The sequence below is a fragment of the Ipomoea triloba genome, chromosome 2 (genome assembly GCF_003576645.1).
Source record: "Ipomoea triloba cultivar NCNSP0323 chromosome 2, ASM357664v1".
Lineage (NCBI taxonomy): Eukaryota > Viridiplantae > Streptophyta > Magnoliopsida > Solanales > Convolvulaceae > Ipomoea > Ipomoea triloba.
This window is the reverse complement of record NC_044917.1, coordinates 12,625,699-12,636,412: the sequence shown is the minus strand read 5'-3', so window position 1 is coordinate 12,636,412 and position 10,714 is coordinate 12,625,699. Positions and strand designations below refer to the sequence as shown.

The 10,714-nt window shown below is 35.6% G+C and overlaps 1 protein-coding gene across 4 annotated transcripts; it reads right to left on the bottom strand.

Annotated features, from left to right (window-relative positions):
• Positions 1-3,042: 3,042 nt before the first annotated feature.
• Positions 3,043-10,506, bottom strand: LOC116010195 (5'-3' exoribonuclease 3-like). Of its 4 annotated transcripts, none has more exons than XM_031249482.1 (24): positions 10,382-10,506; positions 8,720-8,951; positions 8,531-8,633; positions 8,257-8,342; positions 7,954-8,136; positions 7,739-7,858; positions 7,551-7,613; positions 7,344-7,454; positions 7,065-7,229; positions 6,887-6,964; positions 6,732-6,809; positions 6,592-6,636; positions 6,422-6,487; positions 6,227-6,322; positions 5,741-5,811; positions 5,517-5,645; positions 5,350-5,426; positions 5,231-5,271; positions 5,021-5,095; positions 4,774-4,931; positions 4,158-4,262; positions 3,993-4,068; positions 3,818-3,900; positions 3,043-3,716 (listed from the first exon to the last, which is right to left on the bottom strand). In XM_031249482.1, the coding sequence occupies exons 2-24, from the start codon at positions 8,921-8,923 to the stop codon at positions 3,350-3,352; spliced, it is 2,580 nt and encodes an 859-aa protein (XP_031105342.1). In that variant the 5' UTR covers positions 8,924-8,951; positions 10,382-10,506; the 3' UTR covers positions 3,043-3,349. The 4 variants fall into 4 exon arrangements, 3 of the variants coding, with proteins under 3 accessions (XP_031105342.1, XP_031105344.1, XP_031105343.1); XM_031249484.1 differs by having other exon boundaries at positions 8,266-8,342; XM_031249483.1 differs by lacking the exon at positions 10,382-10,506 and adding an exon at positions 10,200-10,339.
• Between the last annotated feature and the right edge of the window lie 208 nt (positions 10,507-10,714).

Below are 10,714 nucleotides of genomic sequence, written 5' to 3'. Positions count from 1 at the left end.
TCTTATGTCAATGTTACAAAAAGGAAACATATATGTCAATGTAGGGAAGATGCATAAATTCTATGGCTGGTCCCAATGGATGGCCTGAAACACAATGAGTGACACCACTACCACCTGTCTACACTATAAGAGCTGGAAGACCTAAGAAACTGAGAAAGAGAGGAGTAGATAAGGAACAACAAAGAACAAGAGGTGCAAATGGCAACCTATGAACACAACTAGCTTGTCCACATTTTGTTGCTATCATATTAATCATAACTACTCTTATCAAGAACAACATAACTATCACTTGCTACTTCTTGTTGTCTTTCTCACAACTAGGCTTCTTTTGACGATTTGCACTTCGTAATAATGCTTTGAGCCTCTCAATTTCTTTCTCATTTCGGTTCACCTTCTTCAACAATCCGGGAATGATCTTCTTTGACTTTGAACACATTGGAGGATCAAACCAATCAAAAAATCCACATGAGTGCATGTCCTGTAAAAATGTATGAACAAGTTAATGAACAAGAAAAATTTGTGAAGAATTCTAAATAAATAAATAAATAAATAAATAGCAACACACGTAAAAACCAACACAATTGCTCAATACAAAAATACAAAAATTAGCAACACACATAGCGCCAACCATGCTGTTGGTAACAAAAAAAAAAAACAAAAAAAAAACAAAAAAAAACAAAAAAAACAAAAAAAACAAATATGGCTACCAACACAATCCTAATTCCTAAACCCTTAGAAATAAACCAAAAAATTTCACAATTCTTTAGAACCAACACAATTATATTTGAACCATAAAAAATTCCAAAATAATGCTAATTGCTTACATTGATACCAACACAATTCCAAAACCTTCGACCAGAATTATTATAACTCCATGAAGTTTGAAGGGCTAACTTATTACCGCAATTACAATGGAGATTTGGAATTACTTCTCCAAAGTGTATTCTATGTTTCACTGAGCTAGAAGATGATAAAGAAATCTCCTTATTTTGCTTCCTCCCTTGTAGCGACATTCTTGCTAGGGTTGGGAATGGAGGCACAAAGCTAGGGCGAAGAATGGTAGCGCAATGCTAGGGTTGAGAATGCTCTATAATCAAATTATATTAGGGTTTACGCTAGGGAACACTTGAGGAAGGATTTTAATTAGAACGGTGATTGACGATTTTGCCCCTCAAAGTAACGGTAATTGGATGACATTTGTAACAGAGGACTAAATTCTGTCGATTTTACAAGTTAAATAACTAAATTGAATTATTTCTAAAATTTGAGACTAAATTAAGCAATACGTAACAATCGATGGACTAAATGGATAATAACTATATAAGCTAAGTAGCTAACAAATAAAAAATTGGCATATCAATTCTAATTTACACTTAATGCCAATTCAACAGGCTACCAGTAGGCAGCATGCTAAAAATGTTTATTCTTATTTTAAGGTTTGATTGCATATGAAAATACGTTTACGCGGCCGTTTAGTCAGAGGGGAGGAATTAGGTGAGAAATGAATTGCAATTCCATGGAAAAAGAATATGTATGAATAAAGTGATAGTTTAAATCCTAGTGTTTGGTTTCCAGAAATAAAATTATTGGGAATTTCAATTCCAATATTTGGTATACATGGGAATTGAAAGGGAATAATTAGTATAAAATAAAAAATGTCCATTATTATTATTATTGTTATTGTTGTTGTTGTTGTTGTTGTTGTTGTTGTTATTAACAATGCAAATTTTATAAACAATGCATAGAAATAAATATCGAATTCATTTGCTATTATAAACAAAGTTAACAAGCACACAACTCACGCCGTTCACTGTTACATAGATCGGCGCACAGAATGAACATTATACAACACACCTATCATCAACGCACAGAATTTTGTTCAAAATAGAACACCGTTTGATTGTAGATAGTCACACTCCTAAGTCCCAACTAACTTATCCATAGTAATGGCGGAAAAGAGATAAAAAGTACTTGAAGATGATGACATAATGATGAGCAGGAAGAGAAACACACACTATCAAACTTGATCGCGGCGATGGCCGAAAAACGGCGGAGGTGACCGATGGACGGAGGTGGTAACCGGCAGGGTCACGGAAACTAAAAACATAGTGAGATGTGTCTCTTCGAGACGAATCCAATGGATGAAACGACACCTCAAACAGAGATCGGAGGAGGGAGATATGGCCAAAAAACTGTTGAAATTCCAATAACGAATAGTGGTGCGTGTAGGTGTGTGCGGCTGTGAACGGTGACGAGATTCCAAGCATAGGCTTGCGACGATGATCCAAGAAGGCTTGTGGTTCAAGTATGGAAGAAAAACCACAAAGACATGTTGGATATGAGTTTGGCAATCGCAGCGGTTAACTCTGGTGTCGATTGCTGCGGCGAGAAAGCTAGGGTTTATATTATGATTTTCTCTAATACCATTTTGAAATTGAGGGATTGAAAAGCCTGGCGGGGTTGTCATTCTCCACTTGCGAGGCCTTTCAATATCTCAATTTCAACAAGGCCTAACAATTTAACACATCATAAAATTTGATACGAAACTAATGAGTTAGTGTTTAGTCTTAACGCGTCACATGTCAGTTATAAATTGAACATCTTTAATATTTTCATTAGTTATAAATTTTTGATATTATTTTATATTATAAATTGAACATCTTTAATATTTTGACTTCAATTGTAAATTTTAAAAAATTCTAAAATTTTATTTTCTAAAAAAAATTATATTAACATGTCTACCCATTTAACTGAGTAATTGAGTTCTATTAAATTATGTATACCTAAAACCTATTAACTAAAGGCCAACATATATAATTTGTTCATGTGACATACCTTCTTAATTATAGGATAGAATTGTTGAGCATGAGGCATATATACTATACAAATTATAAATATGTAGTTTCATTATCAATGTAAAGTGAGACAAAGCATATATTTAAATTTGAAATTAGACACAACCGAGAGGCTATTGGCTTAAATTTTTGAGGGTGTCATAAATCATCCCAAGGAAAAGAAGATGTTGAGAGTTGATGCAAACTATTAACCATATATGGGTTTGACCTTGACCAAATCTTAGATTCTAAGATTACCCAACAATATATATCAAACTCAAACTCGTACATTCAGGAATGTTACTCAGTAGAAAATTTTATGTTTCCAGTACCGGTATGGGTGTTCTCAAGGGGTGAATAGAACAAAATTGAAGCAACGGCCAGCAACTACAACTACACAATACTAAAACATACAACACCTCAAATGCAGCAATAGCAAGAAGTAATTGAACCATCCAGAATTTGAATACCTGCAAACAAGTGCTCTGGTGTTTTGTTATGCCAGGCACTCGTGATTACGCGCAGGTTGATATATCCCCAGAGATATTTCCTAAAATCATTGTACATTGCTCGGGAGCGTTATTGCAAGCATACACTGCCGGTCCAATGGAACTCTTTTGTGAAGGGTCAGCAATGGCATCCTCCAGTTGTTTAAGTCTCTGTCTCTTGCGTTCATGCTGAGCCTTTCTTTTTTCAGCCTTACGCTTCCTCTTCCTGCATTCGTCAAGGTTTTCATCGTCAGGACATGTCGGGTTTGACAAAGGTGCTTGCAATGCCATGTTAACCCCGTTTCCTTGTCGCGGCACAATAAGATTTTCCGAAACAAGCCGATGAGCTAGCCTCGCCAAACAAGATCCCGATATAGACTTGGGAGGCATAGGCCTAGAATGGTTTGTCAAGTAGAGAGATATTAGAGCTCAAAAGCATGATTCGTTTATAGAACACTATTCATAACTCGTTGCAAACATAAAAGAAATTCTCACCTTACGGTGACTCTCCCTGTGGTGATGGCAGTCTTCTCATGCCACAGCATTGGAGGTGGCTTGATGTCATGCTTTTTGATAGCCTGATATACAAAAATATATATAACTTACAAGTTATGCAAGGAGAGATTTAGATTTATAAAGACCCGAATTAGAATAGAGAGGAGTAAAATACCTTTCCAGGCAATATTACTCCTTCAGGCAGTCTGGTAATATGAGGATGAAAAGAAGGGACTTTATAAAATACACATCTGCAAAAGGGAATAAAATACAATCTTTCAGCTCCACTTCCACCAATGCCTGAAGTAAAAGCAAAACCTCTACTGGGAGAACGCCATACATTACTTTGTTGTCTCTTATCATATCCATGCCATCAATTGGTGAAGGTATCTCTATAGGACACACGGGTTTATCAGAAATATACATGTACCCATTCATTCCATGGCTGCAAAATTTAAATCTCAGCTTCAAAGTTGGAGAACCAAGAAAGCAGGTATCATAAATTCAGTACATAAATCTTGAATTACCAATAAATAAATCTAGTGTCTTAACTTGCACAACTATCATCAAACTGTAAATCCTAACGCATAAAAGATTGGCAATAACCATGAAATAAAGAACTCCTTGCAGAATGTCTTTCCCTTTGTCGTAAGGGTCGTAGTGCAAAGGTAGACAATACAAAAGATGAATGACCAGATGACTTCAAGTAAAGAAAAAACGCAGATCAGATTTAGTGAGCATAATATTTGATACATGGCATCATTGTGTACAAAGTGCAGCCATACATCAATGTTAATCAAAATCTTACTCCATGTTCATCATGACTGTTATTTTATTTCATGCAAATGTCAAATACCCTTTTTCCCAAAACAATCAGTGAAATACCCTTTTTCCCAAAACACAAATGTCAAAAGGTGAATTCTGCTCAATGTTATAGCTCGATGAACATAACAAACCTGAATTTTGGGTTGATTTTCCGCTTCACTTTTGTCTGTGTCAGCTTTGGATTATCTTTATTCCGTTCACAGAATGAAAAGATCTTTCCACCTAAAGGATGTGATCCATGAATAAATAGCATATCAAGTCCAAGGCTGTTTCTCTTCTTTTCTTCATCCTATATAACAAAGATGCCATTCAAATTTATCAAAATTGCAACCAAAAATTGTAAAAAGATGACTATTTATCCACAGCAAGAACAACTACCGTCAATGTATTCTCAACTTTTCCTATCTCTGAGAGAAGACGGAATTCCTCAATAAATGGTAACTTACACACAGCCTGCATATCAAATGAAAATAAGCAGGAGCAAAACTAACATGTGGAAATGTGGAATTACAAGAAAGTTAGTTTCAGAGGGGGCATTCCAGAACTGAGGATGTGCATAAATGAAGAAAGCAGATTATCAACAAATACCTGCCATGAATGCCTTTTTCCATTGATGTCAAGCTCAAAATCTGCCATGAAAGAAGAATCATATTTCACAGAAGGAACTAATCAAGCAAAAAAATTCAAATTAGTAGAATTCGTCCTACCAGGAGGATAGAAGTCCAAAATGGGGGATAGTGGATCTGTCATCAACTCCCTGTACGAAAGAGGGAGTGCTTGTGCACTACGTGTGTGCAGCAGTTTTGGTTAAAAAATCGTTTTATAAAAAGAAAAAAATAAATAAATAAAGAGGAGTACAAATAAATCCCAAAACCTTGCAGCTGGAAGGACACCCATCAACTGATCAAAAGGCTTGAAGGGCTTGCCTAGTGTGAAAGTTATTTCTAATTGATCAAAACCATGAAAATCAGATGCAAACGGAGCATAGTGATAAGGATAAAACCTGCAACATAACAATTTCATGTTGAGTAAAGCAAAGATCATAATTACTACTAATATCATCTTCTGAAAACAGCACACATTGTATACAGGGCATACCATTGCCAGGAGCAGACTCCTTGGTAGTAATAATGCATCACCCAACATATCCCTTCAGCATATTTCAAAACCTATGTAAAAATGAAAGCTGTTATTGAAAGGAAAATTGAAGATGAAGTTCAATTTCATGATAAGTGAGATGATTAGTTTGAAGCTGATTTGAGTATGAGATGCAGCAGATACATGTAATATTCATTTATACCTTAAAACCAACTCTAATTTAAACATGTTTTATGGATGCAGAAGTAAGAATGATATACAGAGTAATATTCTACAATGTAAGGATCATTGCAAATGAATCAAATGTAGTATAGAAGTCACAATCAACACAACCCAAGAGGAAAAATATAAATTAGACCAAACAAGAAAGAAAAAAAAATGACCAAGAGAATCAACAAGACAAAAAAATAATCCGTACAACTGGATTGGGATATTCTAGTTTGTTTTCATGTTTAAAGGCAGTACAGCAAGAATGAATACCCTTACCGTATCCCTACGAACCCTATCACAGTCTTCAACAGATTCAACCCCAAATTTTTCTGCATAATATCTGTCTTTCCAGCCCTCTTCCCCTAATTTAACCTGAAATTATAAGATTTAGAATTATGAATTAGAAACTTGTCAATGCCTGTTAATGATTTTTACAAAGTAACTTGAAAATAAAATGAAATATCAATAGACCTTGTCATCTTCCAAAGCAGTCTTGAAATTTGCATGGCTTTTAGTTTGATTCCCTTTAGGACCTGACTGATTAGACACAACCATCCCATCATATTCAATTCAAAATTCAATAATAAACTCTTTATTCACCAAGAACTCAAAATAAGGTTCAATGTTAACATCATACTCACTTTAGTTGAATGATGTCTCATTGGCCTCTCCCATTCTTTTCTTGCCTGAATTAATCATAGGTTCAGAATGAGGCAGTATTGCATTAACTCTCTAACATTTTATGTAAGTAATACTGTCAATAAGTTCAATTAAACAGAACCTGTATGCGCTTTTTAAAGATCCTATTTTCACATGAACCAACAGCTTGTATGAAATGCTCCACCCTTTTCAAATTAACCTGCACAAGTTTGAAGAAAAAAGTAATGGAAATGACAGAAAAATTAGGAGGCAAGTTATCAGGTTTAACATGTATACCTCAAATGAATTAGTAAGGTAACCACCCATTTGGACAAATTCCTTCTTGTAGACATTCATGAGCAAGTCAATGGCCCCCTGGAAGAAATCCAAATGAAGGAAGTTAGGTAAGAAATAGACTTTACTAATTCAAACACCCTCAATGAGAAACACTAACTAGCACTACAAGAAGACAAACCTCTGATATCTCCAATGAAGGCATGTGTGGTAAAAAATCATTTCCAACAAATAAACACATAAAAACGAAATCATCTATCAGTCGTTCCAGGTCTATTTTAACTGCTGAATCTGGTATTTGTAAATCATAAGCTAGATAGTCCCTGAGAACCCATATTCTGAGAAGCTGGAAAAAGAAAAGGTGAGGGAATGTTTAAGATACAAGTGGAACATAATGTTAGGAAGATCCTTGGTTATATGGAAAGGGTGGGAAAAGGAGAGAGGAAGAAGTTTTACCAACCTGAAACTTCTGTTGTGATATAAAATTTTCTAACTCCTTGCCACACTCTGCAACTTGGACATGTTTCAAATGTTTTGGACCTCTATCCTTGGAGTGTGCTTTGCGAACATCCTGTGCACACCCCATAACATGATTTATTTAATCTCATAAAACTTTGACAATATGCCAAGCATAATGGTAGCAAAGAAAATTCAACATAATACATACTTCTCTTAGAACCGTGAAGTGAACTTCGTGGGTGGCAAGTGCAAGCATAATCAGATCTGCATCCTAAAACACAACCTCACAATGTGTTCATAAATTGGTAAGAAAATGCAACATGTACAATAAATGTGCAGAGGCACCATGTTGTGTGGGGTGCCAGGTGGGAATCAAAATTAGGCATCAATATTTACCAATCCATACAAGCAATGCCGTGTGTTAGGATCAAAACCATGAAGATTCCTTTGCAAGCGGATGTAAGAAACAATCTTGTGCTCTCCTTCACCAGGTACACTAGCATCAGAGAGAATAACCTAAAAAGGTCATGCCATAAAATCAGAAGAAATGAGAAAAAGCAAGTTCTGAACAACAAAGAATCAGACAAAATGCTTTAGATGATACAAAATACCTTGATTCCTTTCCAGCCTGGGTCCTCATTCATTCTGGTCTGTACATAGTATTGTAGTGCAGATGACAGCATAGCCATGAATTCAGTTCCAGGAGTGATTACATTAGAATCTAGTCTTTTAGTATCTGATGAATCTGCCCCTTTTGATTCATGTATCCCTCTCAGATTCTCTATTCCAGAAGCCTGATAGTAATCAAATTTCAATTTCCGTATAGAAGGAAGGTACTTGCTGAGATCATATGATCAAATATTGTTTTAAAGTAGTACTCATAAAATAAAATAAAAATATATGAGAAAACTCACTGCATCAGCTGCATCAGCTGCATCTTTAGCAGCTCTAAAACGCCTTGCTCGCTGTTGATTCATTTTAGCACGCGGTGCAACTCCATCTGCAGACAACACGTCAAAACACAAGTTCTCAGAACTACAGCAAAATGTTACATACAATGTGCTTTCTAAAACATCATATATCCTTTCAAATCCAAACCAGCTAGGTCACCCTAATTTCGGAATACCAAGCTGCTAATCCGAGAAATTAAAGATTCTTTTCATAAATGAATTAAAGAAGCTCACTAACCAATCGCCATGAATAAAAGCTTCCGGGGCCTAATGATTGAAAAGATTCTATCAAGATACTTGAATACCGCCATGAACACATCATCGTAGGTCTTCGGAGGAGGCTGTGAACATCAAAGCACACTTCTCAATAAGACAACTCCGTAATCAATCAGGGTAATTTGAAAATTTTGGAAATTTGTGAATTTACCAAGCCTTCAGGATGAAAACAAGGGTGTACAATCCCATTCATATCGAGATACAAGTTATCAAATTCATAACCGTTAGGATTTGGTCCGGTAGTGTCAATTGGGACGGTAACGCCATTGACCGTAGCCGGAGTTTCTTCCACTGCCGGCTCAACGGAACGAGGGTATCGTTCGAGCAGCCATCGATAAAACGCAGGTATACCCATCTTGAGAAGCAGTTAGTTTTACTGGGTTCTGTTGTTCAGAGAAAAGACATTGTTCAGAAATGCAGGGTTTAAGCTAGGCTTTGCGGACCAGCAGGGTAGAATGATATATTGATATGACTAGGGGTGGAAATAGGCTAGGCCAAGCCTATTGATATGACTAGGGGTGAAAATAGGCTAGTACAAGCCGGGCTTAGGCCTGGGCCTGCTATGTAAATCTAACGCCTGAATCTGGGCCTGTATGTAGACTTTTTTTTAGGCTCAAGCCTGAGCCTACAGTTGGCCTAGCCTAGCCTGAAGCCTTATTAAAAGCCTATTTAACATATAGGCCTTTAAAAAGGCTTCAAAATAAATTCTAAATAGGCTTTGAGCCTATTTAAGGCCTTTTAAAGTATACCTGTAAAAAATTTACAAAAAATAACTAAGTTCATAACCACAAGTTTAATAAGTAAAAGTTTGTAATATAAAATTCAACAATACAAGTTCCGTACCACAAGTCCATAATACTGAAGTCCAACACAACGAAACAAACACAAGTTTAACAATAACATAATCATAAATCCACAATACAAACATAATAACAACAATATAAACATAATAATATTAAAACATAAAATGAAACAAATCACGAGCTCACGGCTTAAGCATAATCTCCTCATGAAAAAAAAATTGAGACGTAACAATCTAAGTATCTAACATTAAATATTATAAACAAGTTAACAACTATACTAAACACTTGTCCAAAATCCTCCTACACAATCCTCCTAACTAGTAACTACTGATTACTAATTACAACTAATCTAACATTGTTTAGTTGTTTACTAATTACTAATTAGTATATCTAATAAACAGAATAGCAGTAGTAACTAATTTAGCATAATAGCAGTAGTAAATAGCAACTAGTGTTTAAAAACTAACAGAATAGTATTACTAATTACTAATTTACTATATCTAACAGTATACTAATTTAGCAAAATATATAGCAGATTAGCAGTAGAATGAAACTATCTGTTGACTTCTGGGTATCTAACAGATTAGCAGTAGTAACTAGTAAACACTACTAACTTACTAAGTACTAACAACTATATCTAAAACTTTTTACTAATTAGTTTAACTACTAACGTACTAACAACTATATCTAAAACCTTTTACTAATTAGTTTAATTACTAGTAGTAGTATTACTGCAAATCTACAATCAAACAAATCTACTAAGTACTAATTATTAGCATACAGCAGTCATGGGGGCAGAATAACATCACAAGGCAGAATAGTAGTCACCGCAGAATATCAGCCGCCGGCCGCCACCACCGGGCACCAACGGAGGTAGCACTATACCATCAAGTCGCCGCCACCGGCGGAGGCATGAGGCCGTCGGTCGCTGCTGTCTACTGCAGACGAACGAACCTGCCACTGTCTGCTAGAAAGCCTAGAAGTCTAGAAAGAGTAAGGAGACCACATACCTCGCCGTCGGCCGCTGCCTCGCCGGAGTGGCCGCTCAGTTGCGCAACCCTCTGCGGCTCTACCTGGACGATTTATTTTTGTGAAATTTTCAAATTGGGAATTAGGGTTGACGGGTTGTAGCCTTCACTCCTCAGATTTGGGGTTATGTATAAAGTATATATAGTGGGGTTAAATTATAAATTATAAACTATATTAGATATAAAATGTAATATACAATGGTTTTCAAAAAATGTAATATACAATAATTAAATATTATATATAAATATAAATATATACTAGTATTGTCCCGTGCGATGCACGGCTAACTATTAAAGAGTTGTTTGTAATATTAT